At 37.2% G+C, this 19,959-nt stretch overlaps 1 protein-coding gene across 1 annotated transcript in view; it reads right to left on the minus strand.

The window, feature by feature from the left end:
• OTOGL (otogelin like) overlaps positions 1–19,959 on the minus strand; it is a 148,148-nt gene that overhangs the window by 43,932 nt on the left and 84,257 nt on the right. Inside the window, 7 exon segments of the mRNA XM_032646052.1 lie at positions 4,792–4,797; positions 5,667–5,735; positions 6,044–6,123; positions 10,319–10,436; positions 12,411–12,689; positions 14,439–14,606; positions 19,697–19,723. Coding sequence (XP_032501943.1) covers positions 4,792–4,797; positions 5,667–5,735; positions 6,044–6,123; positions 10,319–10,436; positions 12,411–12,689; positions 14,439–14,606; positions 19,697–19,723 — 747 coding nt within the window.

The following is a 19,959-nucleotide window of genomic DNA, read 5'->3' on the forward strand; positions in this document are numbered from 1 at the left end:
CAAAAACAGCAGATTACACTTTCTTCTCAAGTGTGCATGGAACATCCTCCAGGATAGATCACATCTTGGGTCACAAATCAAGCCTCAGTAAATTTAAGAAAATTGAAATCATATCAAGCATCTTTTCTGACCACAACGCTATGAGATTAGAAATGAATTACAGGGAAAAAACCATAAAAAACAAAAACACATGGAGGCTAAACAATACGTTACTAAATAACCAAGAGATCACTGAAGAAATCAAAGAGGAAATCAAAAAATACCTAGAGACAAATGACAATGAAAACACGACGATCCAAAACCTATGGGATGCAGCAAAAGCGGTTCTAAGAGGGAAGTTTATAGCTATAAAAGCCTACCTCAAGAAACAAGAAAAATCTCAAGTAAACAATCCAACCTTACACCTAAAGGAACTAGAGAAAGAAGAACAAAAAAACCCAAAGTTAGCAGAAGGAAAGAAATCATAAAGATCAGAGCAGAAATAAATGAAATAAAACGAAGAAAACAAGAGCAAAGATCAATAAAACTAAAAGCTGGTTCTTTGAGAAGATAAAATTGATAAACCATTAGCCAGACTCATCAAGAAAAACAGGGAGAGGACTCAAATCAATAAAATTAGAAACGAAAAAGGAGAAGTTACAACGGACACCGCAGAAATACAAAGCATCCTAAGAGACTACTACAAGCAACTCTATGCCAATAAAATGGACAACCTGGAAGAAATGGACAAATTCTTAGAAAGGTATAACCTTCCCAGACTGAATCAGGAAGAAATAGAAACTATAAACAGCCCAATCACAAGTAATGAAATTGAAACTGTGATTAAAAATCTTCCAACAAACACAAGTCCAGGACCAGATGGCTTCACAGGTGAATTCTACCAAACATTTAGAGAAGAGCTAACACCCATCCTTCTCAAACTCTTCCAAAAAATTGCAGAGGAAGGAACACCCCCAAACTCATTCTATGAGGCCACCATCACCCTGATACCAAAACCAGACAAAGTTCTACAAAAAAAGAAAATTACAGACCAATATCACTGATGAATATAGATGCAAAAATCCTCAACAAAATACTAGCAAACAGAATCCAACAACACATTAAAAGGATCATATACCACGATCAAGTGGGATTTATCCCAGGGATGCAAGGATTCTTCAGTATACACAAATCAATCAATGCAATGCACTATTTTAACAAATTGAAGCATAAAAACCATATGATCGGCTTTCCCTGGTGGCGCAGTGGTTGAGAGTCCACTGCCGTTACAGGGGACATGGGTTCGTGCCCCGATCTGTGAAGATTCCACATGCTGCGGAGCTGCTAGGCCCGTGAGCCATGGCCGCTGAGCCTGTGCGTCCGAAGCCTGTGCTCCGCAACGGGAGAGGCCAAAACAGTGAGAAGCCCGCGTACCACAAAAAAAAAAAACCATATGATCATCTCAGTAGATGCAGAAAAAGCTTTTGACAAAATTCAATACCCATTTAAGATAAAAACTCTCCAGAAAGTGGGCATAGAGGGAACCTACCTCAACATAATAAAGGCCATTTACGACAAACCCACAGCAAACAACATTCTCAATGGTGAAAACCTGAAAGCATTTCCTCTAAGATCAGGAACGAGACAAGGATGTCCATTCTCACCACTATTATTCAACATAGTTTTGGAAGTCCTAGCCACGGCAATCAGAGACAAAAAGAAATAAAAGGAATACAAATTGTAAAAGAAGACGTAAAACTGTCACTGTTTGCAGATGACATGATACTATACATAGAGAATCCTAAAAATGCCACCAGAAAACTACTAGAGCTAATCAATGAATTTGGTAAAGTTGCAGGATACAAAATTAATGCACAGAAATCTCTTGCATTCCTATACACTAATGATGAAAAATCTGAAAAAGAAATTATGGAAACACTCCCATTTACCATTGCAACAAAAAGAATAAAATACCTAGGAATAAACCTACCTAGGGAGACAAAAGACCTGTATGCACAAAACTATAAGACACTGATGAAAGATATTAAAGATGATACCAACAGATGGAGAGATATACCATGTTCTTGGATTGGAAGAATCAATATTGTGAAAATGACTATAGTACCCAAAGCAATCTACAGATTCAATGCAATCCCTATCAAATTACCAATGGCATTTTTTACAGAACTAGAACAAAAAATCTTAAAATTTGTATGGAGACACAAAAGACCCAAAATAGCCAAAGCAATCTTGAGGGAAAAAAAAACAGAGCTGGAGGAATCAGACTCCCTGACTTCAAACTCTACTACAAAGCTACAGTAATCAAGACAATATGGTAATGTCACAAAAACAGAAACATAGATCAATGGAACAAGATAGAAATCCCAGAGATAAACCCACGCACCTATGGTCAACTAATCTATGACAAAGGAGGCAAGGATATACAATGGAGAAAAGACAGTCTCTTCAGTAAGTGTTGTTGGGAACATTGGACAGCTACATGTAGAAGAATGACATTAGAGTGGCTTCCCTGGTGGCACAGTGGTTAAGAATCTGCCTGCTGGTGCAGGAGACACAGGTTTGAGCCCTGGTCCGGGAAGATCCCACATGCCGTGGAGCAGCTGGGCCCGTGTGCCACGACTGCTGAGCCCATGTGCCACAACTACTGAAGCCCATGAGCCTGGAGCCCGTGATCCACAACAAGAGAAGCCACCACAATAAGCATGCACACTGCAACTAAGAGTAGCCCACACTCTCCACAACTAGAGAAGGCCCGCACACACCAACGAAGACCCAACGCAGCCAAAAATAAATAAATTATTTTTTTACAAAAAAGGAATGAAATTAGAACACTCCCTAACACAATACACAGAAATAAACTCAAAATGGATTTGAGAACTAAATGTAAGACCAGACACAATAAAACACTTAGAGGAAAACAAAGGAAGAACACTGAAATAAATCACAGCAAGATCTTTTTTGACCCACCTCCTAGAGTAATGGAAATAGAAACAAAAATAAACAAATGGGACCTAATGAAACTTTAAAGCTTTGGCACAGCAAAGGAAACCATAAATAAGATGAAAAGACAACCCTCAGAATGGGAGAAAATATTTGCAATGAATCAATGGACAAAGAAGTAATCTCCAAAATATATAAACAGCTCATGCAGCTCAATATTAAAGAAACAAACAACCCAATCAAAAAATGGGCAGAAGATCTAAATAGACATTTCTCCAAAGAAGACATACAGACGGCCAAGAAGCACATGAAAAGCTGCTCAACATCACTAATTATTAGAGAAATTCAAATCAAAACTACAATGAGGTATCACCTCACACTGGTTAGAATGGGCATCATCAGAAAATCTACAAACAACAAATGCTGGAGAGGGTGTGGAGAAAAGGGAACCCTCTTGCACTGTTGGTGGGAATGTAAACTGATACAGCCACTATGGAGAATAGTACGGAGGTTCCTGAAAAAACTAAAAATAGAATTACCATATGATCCAGCAATCCCACTACTGGGCATATACCCAGCGAAAACCATAATTCAAAAAGACACATGCAGGGCTTCCCTGGTGGCGCAGTGGTTGAGAGTCCACCCGCCAATGCAGGGGACACGGGTTCATGCCCTGGTCCGGGAAGATCCCACATGCCACGGAGTGGCTGGGCCCGTGAACCACGGCCGCTGAGCCTGCGCGTCCGGAGCCTGTGCTCCACAACGGGAGAGGCCACAACAGTGAGAGGCCCGTGTGCCACAAAAAAAAAGATTGATGACTAATAAGAACCTGCTGTATAAAAAAAACAAACAAACAAAAAGAGAAACAACTAATACTAAACTTTCTTTGGGTTATTTGTATGGAAATATGTTAATATAAATGATTCAGACATTACATGAAATTTCTAAAAATCTTATATGTTCTGGTATAATGTTATGTCATAATTCTAGTTATTACTTTAAAATGTATATCTCAGAAATAACTAAATTTCCTTGTCAATTGCATTATTATGAACTTTCATCAAATCTTTAACCGTGGTAATTTTTAAGTCTTTCGTCATTTACAGACAGTTCTGGGTATACTCTGATGCTTTTGCAAAAATGTTCCTATAAAAGGGTTTCATCTTCAAGGAATTCATGGAAAAGACTCTGACAAGTACAGGTTTCTGGTAACTGACTATACTGCTGAACTGAATGAATAAGCATTTTCAGAACTCTAATGGAAAACTGATGAATTCATAAAAGTGCTAACAAAAGATCAAGATAAAAAAATTAATTACATGGGACTGAGTGAACTGGTGAGGATGATTATAATCTTTGTGACTTTCTGTTTGAATAAAAAAAAAAATCCCACAAGGACTCAGAGACAAAAACTATACAAATCAATTTTCACTGCAAAGTAAAGGAGCTGTTACAGTGGAGGATTACTGGACTGAATGTCAATATTATGACATAGTATGAGCGTGTTTCGTGTTTGGTAATTGCAATCATTGTTGCTTTTGTTGTGGTCATGCATTTACAATGCTTGGTGTCAGTTTATTTATCTCTTGTAAAAATAAAATACAGTGTGTGTGTGTGAAAAAAATAAAAATAAAATAATAAATATCATAATTGAAAAAAAAGAATAGTAGTAATAGCGATGATTGTAGCGAGACTATTATTTGGAAGATGTCACAGGACTTATTAAAATCCTCCAGTGATTCGCCATGGCCTTCAGAAAAAAACACAAACCCAACAACTTTCCTCATGGGCCGTTTGTGATCTGGCCTCTAAACATCTCTTCCAGACCATCTCTTGGCACAATTCCCCCACACCACACTCTCAGGGTGCGATGACCTGCTTGAAGCCCCTGTGTGACGGGTTCCCTCTCGGCTGCAGGCCTTTCTTTGCACGTGCACACACTTCCTCCTTCTAGCTATCCACCTCTGACCTTCTGTTAGCCAACTGAGACCACACGTCCAGAATAAGATCCCTCCTGCTTACCGCTTGGACTTACTCCTACCGTAATATCACAACAGCCTATGGACTATTCGCTGTTTCAGGGTTGGAGCTGTGACTTGTTCACCATTCTCCCTTCCTCCCCCCTCCCCACCCCCAGTGTCAGGACAGTACCTGGCAGTGTTGACACTCAATGAAAGCTTGTCAAACATATTTAAAGAATAAATATCTGAATTTTTCTAAATTATAACCCCAGGAGATATAATACATTAGGTTTGTCAAGCCTCACTGTGAGTGGATTTATTCAATCCTTTCCTGAGGCAAGTTTCACAGTGAGGGAGCGAAGTGAGGGTTTGAGGCCAGAATGCCTCCTCCAGAGGCTGTGAGAGGACACAGGAATGAGAATAAAAGTGCTAAAAGGATGACTTCATTTGCCTTAAAGTCTCTTCAGCGTCAACTTAGTCACTGTGAAAATTTAATCAGGATTTAGCAAAAGCTAAATTCTAGGCAAAAACGTGAGGGAAGTTCTTATTATCTATACTAACTGAAATGGGACAGGGGTGGACCAAATGTAGAAGCCATTCTGAAAATGTGGCTTGTTGATCCAGTGAACAGCTACTTAGTGAGACCAAAGTGACTGCTGGGTTCTCTCATGGATGGGATAGTACTAACAACACCAGTAGCTGTTTAGGAGTGCCAAGATTTAAATTACATGATGCTAAGTTTAGTGTCTAAAGTTGTAACGATACCTGTAAACATGGGTAGAGATGGCTTACCTGGAGAAATTAATGCTGGTTCTGTGGGAATCAGAGGTACGCCTACAAAGAAGCAAAGATACTCTTCTTTAATCTGTTTTGCTTAAAGTGAAGCCCACATAGTTCATATAAGGATGTTTAGCTTTAAGGAAAATACTTTGGGAGAGAGGTTGCAGAAGGAATGTGAGAGCAAAGACTTACATGGTTTAGAAAGTAATTCAGAATCCAAAAACTTTGAAAAGGACAATGAATAAGAATCTCATGAAGGTTTATTGTCTGTCTAAAACTTCTGTTTATAGTCACTTGCCATCATATAAAAAATATTCAAGTATTTTACTTTTCAGAATAAGCGAAGTAAGGTTCACACTTACAGTCTTCTGGGTAAACACATTTGAGAGTGACTTCATCAAGGATCATAGTTTTAGGGCAGTAGGGCAAGCATCCTTCAACCCTTTAGATAAAAAACAATTAAAGTAAGAAAAAAATTTTAATATAAAAATATATTACATTTAATATAGGAAACTAAGATACAGTTTTCCTAAAATTCTTCTATTCTCCTTGTCAAGCACTAAGCAGTGCTCTGCTTGCTGTTATTCCATCATACCTCATTGTATGAAATCACAAGCTAGTGGATGATAAAGAAATATTCATGATTGAGGCAGAATCTGAACACAGAATTTTCAAAACATACACTTATGTTTGGGACACACTAAGGCCATGTTCTATAATTGTGATTTTACTCTATGTTCATCATATCGTTACTTTCCTATACTCCCCAACATATAAGCAGAGAGACACACTCTTTGAATATCCATAAGGATGTTGGTAGAACAAAAACAGAATGTTCAGGGGCTCTCCCTGCTTATTATTAAGCCCTGAAGTCATTGAAAAGTAGTTAGAAATCTCTGGGTGGCAGAGATGGAGGTGGGACATGGTTGCTCTTCTCTGAGAACAGGGAAGGGGGATGGCAGAGGCTGCAGTTCTCAAGAGCCTCAGGGCCTGTGCCCAAAATAGTGGCCGTGCTCTGGGAGGAGGTGGTTGTATATGAGCCTAAGGAGACTGAATTTGAAGCCCCAAAACGTCTGGTCTTGTGTGTGGCACATGAAATCAGGAGGCCCACATTTCAAGAAGCATGGGCTTGGGAATCGGGGACCAAAAACAGGCAGGACCATCCTGAGTGCTTATCCTCTAAGGGAATGAAGCCAAGATAATGACTGAGGTAAAGTCTTCCTTCTCGTCCAGTTGGGGCTCAGAGTCCAATTTATTCTGATGCAAAAGAAATATATCCTTCATGTACAACCAATTATTAGATTCATACCTACTAGAGAGAATTACTGTACACATAGTTTTAAAAAGGCTTGCTTATCTGCCTCTCAAATACACCAGCAGGCTATGATACTATTTTTAATATTTTAAAATGTTTCCATTTGCCTTATCTATAAAGTAAAAGATTTGGACCAAAAATACAGCCCCTTTCCAATTCACTTGACACTAGGGGCACGTGTTGCCACCAGAGGGCACTCTTTCATGGAAGGAAATCCAAAACCAAGAAAAGCTAATTTCTCTTTTTAACAGAGACCCTTTGGCCATCTCTTGGATACTTCCTTCACAAATTTTTTTAAAAAACATTAACAGCTCAGCTTATAAGACCAATTATTTATTTCATAAAGTGAACTTAAATAATAAAATTTTAACCAGTATATGATATTCCTATCCTACTCTAAACTCTGTCAAGCAAAAAAGAAAAAGTTACTAGATTACTGAAAATACTAGGGCCGGTTGATTATCCTCACATTAAAAAAACATCATTTTTTATGCAACTCAATTATTCTGCAGTTGCTTTATGCAAGTCAAAATCACAGCTATCGTTTTAAAATCAGCTTCCAAAACCCAGTAACTTGTTCCTTTAAAATGTCATCATGGTTGCACACAGCAGGGTGCTCTTTATTTTGTCATACAACTGGTAATCTAGTCAACTTCTGACTGATAAATATGCCTCAGATGTAGAACAGTTCTTATAATAGGTATATTATGTAATAGGGATAGCTCTGCTTACATATGGGCTCTGCGGTATGCTAGTTGGCATCTTTTCTCATAAAAGTTCTCATTTCCACTAGATATTTTTATTTTCAACACTTGCTATGTGCCAGAAACCGAAATCATCTAGAACAAGCAGGGTGGTTCTGCTGGGGACTTGAAGGAGGCGTGCAGGGCTATGTTGACACGCCAACTCAGTACTTGAGTCTCCCCTCAGGACGGCAAGTACCAGGGGGAGCCATAATGAGGTGCCTCAGCCCAGGGAACTGGAAGAAGTAGAAAGAAGTAGTGGTGAAGACAGAGATGAGAAACAGTTTGGCAGGGGTGAAGTTTCATGCCGAGTCTCTTCTCTGCGTTCTAACTATACCAAAAAAGAAACTTCGGGGGAGCTACAGACCAAACAATGGAAGCACTGAGGATCTGAGGATCACCAACTAGCCAAATGCCCCTTCAAAATATAGCTCCATTTCCTCCCCAGTGCCAGGGCTGGCCTTGCCCCTCTCTCTTTCTTCCTTCCTCCCCCACGTGCTCTCCTTCCTATGGGGCCCCTGTTATTTCCCCTCCTCCCGATGGCTCCCAGAAGAGACAGGAAATAGGTTTGTGAATGTGGGAGGTCCAAGTGAATGGTGAAGACTTCTTTTCAGAAAGAACTGGTTGTTTTTATTTTTAAGAAAATAAACAGAAATATCATTTCCTTCTCTCTGTTCCCATAGCACCTGTTACCCAACAGGATGTAGTTGTTCAAACTCTGGCTCTGCTGCCTGCAAACTGTGTGGTCTGAGGCAAGTTGCTTAACTTCTCTGTGCCTCGGTTTGTTTTCTCTTCTGAAAATGGGAATAATGAGATTACCAATTGTACAGCACTTAGCACAGCATGTGTCATGCTGTAAATACTTCAATGTGCTAGTTGTTGTGGTGGTTATTCCTCTAGCCCTCTTTCCCCTGTATTGTCAATTATTTGCTATTGTTCCTGTCTTCTTCCTAAAGACTGTGAGCTCCTTGAAATAAGGGCTACATCTCATTTACTCATATGTCAGAACCTTTTCTAGTGCCAGTGTTTGTTGTAGAGCAGAAGCTCATAAATGACTAATAGAAAATGATTCTTTTAAAAATATTCCCTCCTACTACTGTTGCATTTCTCTGTTCTCCTTTACAACAAAACTCCTTAAAAAAAAAAAGTTGTTACATTGCTTATCTCCATTTTGCCTCTTCCTATTCTCCAGATCACCAAATCCAACGAACAATTTTCAGTTTGAAATTTAAAATCCTCAGAACCAAATTCCTGGCTTTTCCTCCAAACTGCTCCTCCTAACATCTTCCTTATCTTAGTAAATGGCAACTCAGCCCTTCCGTTAAATTGAAATCATTCGAGTTTGTTGATATTTGACCAGTTTTGACCACAAAAATGGTGATTTCATATGATTCTGAAACCTACAAAATGCTGAGACCTTAACTGGAGTCCTTAACTCCTCTTTCTCTCATAACTGACCTTGACTCTATCAGCATCCCTTATGGCCCTAAGTTCAAAATATATCCAGAATCTGTTCATTTCCCACATAACCTCCAGGGCTACCAACCTAGTCAAATCCCCTTCATGTCTGTATTACTGCCCAGTTCTGCCCTTGTTCTTCCCCTCACCAAAAGTCAGTGCAATAGCCAGTGTAAACATTTTAAAAGATCCTGTCACTCCTCTGCCCAAAATACAACAGGACGTTACTCACAAAAAGAGTCCTCAGGGCTTCCCTGGTGGTGCAGTGGTGAGAGTCTGTCTGCCGATTCAGGGGACACGAGTTCATGCCCCGGTCTGGGAAGATCCCACATGCCGCTGAGCGGCTGGGCCCTTGAGCCATGGCTGCTGAGCCTGTGCATCCGGAGCCTGTGCTCCGCGACGGGAGAGGCCACAACAGTGAGAGGCCCGCGTACCACAAAAAAAAAAAAAAAAAAAAAAAAAGAGTCCTCACAACAGGCTACAAGGCCCTATACGATTCACCCACCACTATGATTCTCTGCTGTCTTCTCCTACCTCTCAATTCTGTTCACTTTGCTCCAATTAACTGGCCTCCTTGCTCATCCTCAAGCACACCAAACACATTCCCATCTCAGGACCTTTACACTTTTCTCAGATTGAAAGGCTCTTTCCCCAGATATCTACATGGCTAGTTCCCTCACTTCCTTCACATCTCTTACTAGATGTCACCTTGTCAGCCTATTCTTCCCTGACCACCCTACATTAATGAGCAAACACACACACACCTGCCTTATGCTCCCTTACCTTCCTTTATTTTTCTCCAGAATACATAAGTCCATCTAACAATATATTGCATTATATATTTACATTTTTATTTTTTATTCTCTGCCTCAATGCAACAAAATGTTTAAGCTGCGGAAAGGTAAATACTTTGTTCAATACTGTATCCCTAACAGCTAGAAGAATTGCTGGCATATAGCAGACCCTCAATAACTACTGCTTGAATAAAACAAAATAAATTCGTGAATGAGTATCTAGAACAAATTATTGTTAAGAATTTTTTTAATCTAAGAAAAAAAAATCACTGACAGCAGAATCTACTAATGCTAGAATCTGTTCATGAATGGTTAAACATGACTTACGGTGGAAGAAATTTACATGCTAGAGCTGCAGGGTCACTACACGTTTTAAAACAGGGAGTGGCACAAGGTTCATATCTCCATTCACACATCCTCCTGTAAGGCACTGCTGCCTGGATTTCTGGGGAAAAATGAAATTTAGATTGTGTACGAAAATGGACAGCTTGAAAAATAATGTTTTATGATAGTAAACCTTTAGGGTTTGACCTTTCTTTGATTTTAATGCTGTGGAAAAGACAGGGCCTATGGGGAATAAAAAGCATTGTAATTGCTTGCTGATCAAAGCATTTCATACTCAGGTTGAATATCAAAATGTTAGTTTATCTTCCAAACATTTAAAAAAGCAAGAGGTGCAGGAGGCCAAGGAAAATTCTAAATCTTCTTCCTTTCTTTATGTTTAGTGGGTGTTCATTGATCTATGTATCATGATAATAGCATACACTTGTTTGGAATTTTATTTTTTGCAAAATAATTTTTTGTCCATAATTTTATTTTATCCTTGCAACAATCCTGTTGAGTGGGTATCACCTCCATTTTATAAATGAAGGAATTGAGGCTAAGAGGAGCCAAGTGACTTGCCAAATTCAAACAACTGGAAAAATGACAAGACCAAAGATATTTATTGCCTGACATCAGACGTAAGGAAAACACTCCATCTTTGTTCTTCTCATAGAATTTAGCTCATTGCCTTGTACACGGTAAGTATTATCTAATGACAAAAATGAATGAATAAGTTTTAATAATACATGCTTGTAGCTAGAAAAACCTTCCTTGACTGAAGATTTTTCTCCTGCACACTCTGCTAATATTTTCCCCTTCCCACATCATAGACCAGTCCTTCTGCAGCAGTCCAGAACTATCTCTGAAGGAGACAGCTCCATAAGGGAGAAAGTTCAGGAAGCAGGTTATGTTTCTTGGACTTCAGATATGGAATTCAATTCCAAGGTATGAGAAGGAAAATAAGGCTTTCTGGAAGGCATCTATGCATCTAAATATTAAAATACTCATTAGACCTGGGTTACTAGGATCATGGGGCATGAGAGAGGGTTGGTTCCAAGACTAGAATAAACCCCTAGTGTATCCTAGGTTTGGGAAGCCCACAAAGATGAGTTTCTGAGATTTTGATGATGCCATTGGCTGCAGTTGTCCAAAGCTCAGGTAAGGCCACTGGGTCTGGTTCTAATGCAGCAGATTTGTGTATTGGAGAGGAAATAAAGGCTTGCAAAATTCAACTTTTAAGTAAATTCAAGTAAAAATATCACGCTCACTCTACAGAATGTTGTATAGCCATGTCAGTGACTCTTTTTCTCATGAGTCCAGGAGCCCCATTCAATAGGCAAAAATTTGAAGCTTAGTTTGAATTTGCTAAAATCCAAAGAGATTTATAGAAATGTATCCACAACAAAAAAAGGCAAATGATTAGCTCTCTTAGACTGACTTAGAAGAGTCTGTTAGAATGAAAAAAATTTGTTTGGGAGACCCAAGGCAGATATCGAGCTCTTAGGTTTTGAAAATAAAGCATGACTTTTAAACACTGGATAAGGCAGTGAGGATTCCTCTCTGAAATTTAGAAAATTCAATAGCTATAGAACAGCAAGGATCTCTAGAAATAAGACCAGGATTCTGCTGAACCAGAAAAATCTTCTAGAGGTCAGTGGAACCAGACTCCATAGTATTCAAAGAACAGAGATAAACACATTGTCTTTATCATTAAGAATCAAACTATATGAGAAGTTGCCTTCTAATGAAGGAAAAGGTAGATACAAAACTGGACAACAAGGAGACATGGGTAAGTTCTGTTTCCAAAGCCCAGACAGCACTGAAAGTAATCATTGAGGCAATCATAAAAATAACATCATTTAAGGCTATTCTAAACAATTTACCACATTAACTTATGTGATACTATAACCCTATGAAGTAGGTATTATTATTTCTCCCATTTTACAGATGCATAAACTGAGAGGCAGAGAGGTTAAGAAACTTACTAAGGTCATGCAACTAATTAAAAATGATTTTTAAATTAAAACCTAATAAATATTCTGTCATTATTTAAGTTATCTACTTAATCTGTATTTGAAGATCTCAGGAAACATACCTTCTATGCTGAAGCTACTTAAATGTTTAAATTCTTCAGAATCATCATATTTTGATGCTTTGGCACTAGAATCTGTCAATATGATGAAAAAGCCTTTCTTGCTGCATAACTCAAAAGCACTGTAACCAGGAATCCAGAGGCCCTGATGGTGAAAAAATGTGGCTCTCCGACGAAAGGCTGAATTCACCTCCCACAGTTTCAGAATAAGAGTGTCATCATCATGGACATAGAGAAAGTAGTTTGGCCTTTCAGCAGATTCCAAGGAAACAAGTGCCAATGCTGTAAAACAGAGCAGTGTTTGACAACCCCCTGGGTTCTCTGGAGAAGGCAGATCGTCAGCACTGGCATCATAAAATTCATTTATAAAGCTGACAAAAACAGAACTGCACAATTGTCATACATAGTTAATGCCAATCTCAAAGATTTCAGAAATGATTTATAAGATCTCTAAAGGAAAAAATAGTATTTTAATGCAATGCATAAAGTGACAGCTCCAAAAATAATCAGTCTTTGATAAGTTCCATTTTTTAAATAATTGATCATGTCTTTGGGCGAAAGAAAGAAGTATCAACTTAGGACCCCAGAATGTGCAATTCCATACAAATAGTTGAACAGTTAATTGGACACACATTTGTACTTGCAAGCTTTAACATTTTCAAATGTACAAAATCTACCAATGGTTAATTGGATGGTAGAAAAGAAAACGAGAATAGAGAAACAGATCAATTTAAACATGGTGCTGCATTTCAATATCACTGGATTCTTAATGAGCAAATGTTCTTGCAAGTGATTTTACTGCATTAAGAAAAGACTATTTGCTCAACATTATTGTCTATTTCCCAAGAGATGACGAGAAAGCTAACGAACAACTACAAAGCATTTGAGAAGTGCCATGCTTTTTTGTTATGCACTTTAAAAGTTTCCCTTATATTTATAAAACCCATGGCATAAGTTTCTTCATTGAGATTTTAGATTTAATCTCTTAAACCTTAATTTCTTTAGGTCTTAATTCCTTAATTTAAATGTACTAGGATTTTTCTATTAAAAAAATTATTTTTGTAAATCATACAATGAAGAGCTCTCTCAAATCCAATAAACGATTCCAAAGGCATTTATTGTGTCCTAAAACTTACAAACCCCTCTGCTGAGCATTGGAAGATGCAAAGAAAAATAAAAGATATTTTTATAAGAGAAAAAATATATAACTAATATATAAATTAGAACTTTAGACTGTGATAGGTGTTTTCACAGATTAAAAAGAATTAAAGGACCTTTTTTTACAAGAATGGAGCAATTTATTTTAACTGGAAAATCAGGATATTTCTCTGAATTAAGTGAAACTTCAGTCGGATTCATTCATTCAATAAATATTTCCTAAGTTTATAGAACACACCATGCATGGTTCTAAGCAGGGTAAGAATAGTAACAATGTAGCCTGAACATCATGGATCAGAAGGGGACACTAACCACCAGGCAGAACAGGTGCCAAGTGGATACGACCAGTATAGATCTACAGGGGCAGACCAGTAAGTGTGGTGCCAGGTACCACGACAGACAAGGCCACGTAAGAAAAACAGACCGTCTCAATGACTATCTAGACTTTGATTTATGGTCTTAATTTAACTTGCTTGATATTAAATCACAACTTTTTTTCTTTTACTTTAATCTGGCATTAAAATCTTTCACATGTTAATTATCAGCAGACTATTTTTCAAAAATTTCAAATTAAGTTCTGTGATTAATGCTATGAAAACTGAAGCTGTGCTTTATTTGGGACCAAAAACTCAACAAACAATTGCAATTCTAATTGCATCTATATATGCCAATAGATAAACAAAGAAATGATTTTATATACAAAAGAGAGAGCTAGTTCATATACCAGTGTCTTATTTTATTTCAAATCCTTTAGAGCACCTAGAAAAATGTCATAAACATATTAGATTCCCCAATTAATATTTACTGCATGAATAAATGAAAAAAGGTCAATGGAAAACTAAATTCTTACTTTCAGTTGGAAATTATACTTACATGATGCCTTATCTTTGAAAAGGCCTGGAGTGATCATAAAAGTAAAAAATAAATTGCCATGAATACTACTTCTTGGCAGAGAGAAAATGTTTCTACTGGTCATATTGACCCCCAGCATAAGGCCAGTCTGCCCATAACTTGCCAGCATATATGGTCCTTCTCCAAGCCCTAGTTAAATGCAAATGAGAGAATTATAAGTTGGCATAGGATTTTTACATTTCAAGCCGTCATTTCAATGGAATAAATTCTAATACCAAAAAACACTCCGAAAATTATTGAGCATTTAAACATTCATCAGTAACAAAATAACAACTCTTTTCAAAAAGAATATATTATATTGATTTGGAATATATACATATTTAGAATATGCAGTTTAGAATATATATATACATGACTGCATATGTATATATGTATATGTACATGTATACCTAGTGGTGATGGATAAAAGGTTGACTTAAGCTTTCTAGACCTCAAATTTTCTCACCTATTTGAAGATGTTTGTCTAGGTAACCTTTCACTCTAATATTCCAAGACTCTAATCTACTCTCAATAAACTTAAGCTTAGTTCTATCAATGGTAAGGTATTTTGATAGTCTCCTAAAATTCATCTCTCCTTAATAGGTTGCATTACATTAACACAGAATTCACAGACATGATATACAATATTTTACTATTTTGGGGATTACTGAATTTTATCAGTGAGGTATGTCTATAAAGAAGAAAATAAGATGATGCTGAACAGAGAAGTCAAATGTCACTTTACTTATGCTATCATTTCCATACACTTCAATGGTTTCATATAAAGTGAAAAATATATACTATAGTAAAAAAACTACTTAGTGTAGAACCAAACCTGAAACTCAGTCAAAGTAGTATTCCTACAAACTTCATCTTATAAAGAAAACTATATAAATTAATTTTAAAATTCACTAATATTAAAAATAAATTGATGCGTTAAGTTTTATGATAATAACGTCAGTTTACCTTCAACCCAATCTCTACGACGTTTAATGTTTTAAAGTAAGTGAGGTACTATAAAACTTTGAGGTTTCTTCTGAATTATCTAAATTACATAATTATTAGCTGCGTACTTTTACAGATATATGTAGATATTTACGTTGTAGGTTATGTAAAATGCTAATATAGGTGCAATAGGTGGTTTCAGAAAAGAACAATCTGGTTGCTCTCAGTGAATTTCACTTTTCCTCTTTTCTCCAATTTTTATCTCAAGGACAGTCTTCCTTTCCCAGACTACTCTTAAGGTGGATGGGAAAAAATTCAAAGAAACCCACAACCTGGGTTTTTTCCCTTTCAGGATGAAGACCAAGCCTAAGAGAAGGGGAGAAGATAATTGGATTAGAGGGTTACAAAGTCTCCCAAACAGGAAGGAGAGCAAGAACCAAAATTTCCATCATGAGGAACAGGAGAAGGTAGGGATTATAGGATGAATCTTCAAGTGCTGTCCCATCCACTGAGTCATCAGCTGAGACACTTCATCACTGAGCAGCTAGGGACACCTCTAAGCCATGGGGAAGGAGCTTTAGGCGGGACTCAGACACCCTGAGTGCACATGGAGCTTTGAAAACCTCTGCCCCCCACACCAAGATGGAACTGAGCAGATGCAGTGAAGAATTTCACTATGGGCCTGGCAGCAATGGACTCCCCACCACTGTTACAAATATATACCCTGCACAGTTTCTCTATGAGCCAAAGTCCACAACACCCAAGAAAACCATATCATTAGTCTCCACCACCTACTAGCTCATTTTCTAGGGAAGACAAGAGCAACATAAACTTCCAAGATGAAAATATACACCAATTTAGATTTGTGTGAATATGTAAATAATGTACAAATAGGTATATAAACATGTAAATCATGAGATTCAATTCAAAATGAAGACGACATATACAACTACAGCTTGTGGGCTTCAAGCACCCTCACAGATGTCCAAGAGAAGAACAGGAGAAAGGAGATAGACCACTAAACAAAATATTCTCCCCCTACTGCACAAGTACCTTCCTACAGCAACCTGAAGAGACAGCTTCATCTGAGAAATCCATTTGTATAAAAATCGAAAGCTCCTGAATTGATTCCCAGTCGATGGATATCTTGTGTCTGAATTGTTTTCCTGCATTTTCACTAGCAATTGAGGGACAAAAGTCACTGCCTTTATCATTAATTTTCTGCAGGGAGAATTATAATTTCACTGTCTACTAAAAGCAATCATTTCCTGTAGTTATTATTTAAGCACAGTATTAAGAATATCTGATCTAATAAATCACTCTGAACTTAAAATTTGAACAGCAATTTTTAGCAGGATCTTGAAGTCTTAACTCCCTACAGCAATGGAACCTTTATATTTTTAGCAAATGCCATAAAAATGAAGATACTAGAGACAGTCATTGTGTGAAGGATTATTGAACTTATCTCAGTAGTAATCTCTGAATTTTCCTACTTAAAAAATTTTTTTCCTCCTACAGAATCACAATCATTTATCTCTGCATTTGCTTTGAATAATTTAAGTATTTTAATAACATAGTGTCCAGAGAAAAATGCCAGCTATGAATGTCCAAAGAAGACTAGGTAAGTTTACAATAGTTGTGAAATTATTTGAGATGAAACAAATTAAGAATGCTCATTTAAAACTTTTTTTCTTTTTATTACTATCAACAACTTCCACAATTCTTTATTCCCGTTCAATTATCTACCTTGATCACGTTACTTTCACAACTCTTCCTCTCCTTGGCAGGTTGACTCTGTTCCCTATTACTTTGATCATAGGAAACAGAATCTCTGTCTTTCGTGGGTCTCATGAAGGCCGAACGCCCCGTGTTCACCCTCTGAATACTACCAATACAGTATTACACATGAAACTAGAGGAACTGGTTTGAAGAATCTTGTAACACATTAGGGAAACAAACCATCAGTAGAAGTGCAGCAGACTTATTGACAAAAAGCAAAATGTACCAAGCAGCAAGAGGTAGAAATTCAATATTCATAGAAAATTCTGCTTCTGTTTCCAAGGGCCTGCAGAAGGAACGCCAGAAAGTACAAAGGCACAGATGGAGATTTTCACAGCAGAACTGTGTGAGGAAGGAATTCTTAAGCGAGGAAGTTATTGGAGCGTTTCCTCAACTTGCTGTCTGTGTACGTTGTGTAGAGCATATGATAACGATGTGCGGTGATCATTCCTAGACTAGGATGTGCTAACCATAACTAGGCAGTGTAGCATGGAGATCAAGCTCGTGGGTTCTGAACTTAGATTGTTTATAAATCCATTTACCACATTTTAGCTAAACGACTTTGACCAAGTTATTTAATTCACCTATGCCTCAATTTCCTCCTTTGTAAGTGTTAATAATGATAATAATAATGTTATGTCTTTCAGGCATATTTTGAAGCTTAAATTATATGATATAGGTATAGTTGACACAACAAAAGCTATTTTTATTATTAGGTACTTAATATTAGGCAATCAGTCTCATCTTAAGCATGGAATCCAAAGGATTGATGTGGAGTGGGTGTGGTGCGGGAAATACGTTTGGTTTAGATTTTCTTTAACAAACACAGAATTTTTTTAATGTGGGATTTTTTTCCTCTTCAAACTTCCAAAGATATAACAGAAACAACCAAAGACTAAAATGTCCATTTCCTTTTTAATTCGTCATCTCTATTTTACTAAAATTTTCTGGCTTTCTTTGTACTTTTACAGCTGCCAGATTTCTTCCTGGCTCAATAAGTCATGGAAATTACTTTGCATTGGTTGTTTGGTTTTTTTCTTTAATGGATCAGCTTTCCTATAACTATTACTCTAACCTACTCATCACGGGTTTTTGTCCAGTTAGCGTCAAAGTGGACACTTCCCTGGATCATCTTATTTGTCTGAATTAGGTTTAAGTGGCTATGCCTTCCTCATTAAATAGGTTTGACAAAAAGCAGGCTTCAATTCCGCTAATGTCTGGCATTTTCATTGAGGATATAATTCTCTGTCTCTTACATCTATGCCTTAGTTTAGGCAGCACCTCCTCTTAGACTTCCCATTGCAAATCTGAATGCTTGGGAGACAGGAGATTTTCATTATTACTAAATCAGTAAGTTCTCATTCTGATAAGATATAAATAATTATTTCGCCTAAAATGATGGCTAAATAAATTCCTATATTATAGTTTGTTTCTTTGATTTCCACAACGTAATAAAAGTATGAATAATGTCCATATTTATTCATAATGGTAAAAGGTATACATTTGGTATATATCTTTCATCCTTTTAACCTAAAAAATTAGCTAGCTTTACTCATTCATTCATTCACGTTATTCAAAAACTACTGAGAGCCTCCTAGGTGCTGAGAACTTAGTTACAACACTTTTATTTTACAGGGAATAAATTTTAGCACAAATACTTAGAAATTTAGATACATTTTAGAAGGCAATGGCTTTCATTGAGTCATACAGTTGGCACTTGAACAACATGGGTTTGAACTGTGCAAGTCCACGTATACGCAGATTTGTTTCAAGAGTAAATACTACAGTAGTACACAATCCATGGTTGGTTGAATCTGAAGATGCAGAATTGCAGATACACAGCGTGACTATAAACCATACGTGGATTTTCATTTTTTTTTTTTTTAGTTATCATAACAGCACCATTTAATAAGGCTTTATTTTGTTCCAGCAGTATAGGTGACATACAGTGTCTCATCTAAGCTCACAACAAACATAGAAATAAACAAAATAATTAAACTTAAATGACTTAACCAGGTTCACAATGTTTATACCTGACAGAGAGTGGACTCTAATCCAGATCTGACTTCAGCTGCAGTTAATGACAACCACACTATAGCTTTTGGTTCCCAGCAAAGGTAGTGCGTTATTAGAAGACCACTAAATCTCCATTCAGAAAGTCCTGGAAACTGTCCTGTGACTCAGCTCAGGGGACTCAGCTCTACCTCAGTTTCCTTCTTACGTCTCTAATCCTTCCTGGATCACTTGCCATTCCCTAAATGTATACGTTCCCAACTTCCTACCTTCAGACTGTATCCTCTTCTCCTGAAAATCATCTTTTCCTCTCTATACAGCCATACATGGATTTTCAATTGCACAAAGGGTTGGCGCCCCTAGCCCCCTCCTTGTTCAAGGGTTAACTGTATGCCAAATTATGAACTCTTCATACCTTGTTCCCAGCAAACTTGTTCAAGAACTTTGAATCTGAAGATATATTTAACAGAATACTATAGTGATATTCTTTAAATGTCACATACCTTCATTGTAATAGTCACAATCGAGTGCTAAAAGGAAAAAAGAAGAAATGTTAAACTAAATAAGGATCTCACCACTTATCTGAATACATGCAAGATATGGTTTATCAATGACAAAGTGAAAGCACTCAGAATGACATCATTATTTGGGAGTTTTCTCTGAGCAAAGAGGATTCTTTAAGAGTACTCTGTAATAATTCATTAAATTTCCTAAGATTATTTTATAGGTAGGCAAATATATCTGCCAATTTATAGATGTCCACTGA

The sequence above is a fragment of the Phocoena sinus genome, chromosome 10 (genome assembly GCF_008692025.1).
Source record: "Phocoena sinus isolate mPhoSin1 chromosome 10, mPhoSin1.pri, whole genome shotgun sequence".
NCBI classification, from domain to species: domain Eukaryota; kingdom Metazoa; phylum Chordata; class Mammalia; order Artiodactyla; family Phocoenidae; genus Phocoena; species Phocoena sinus.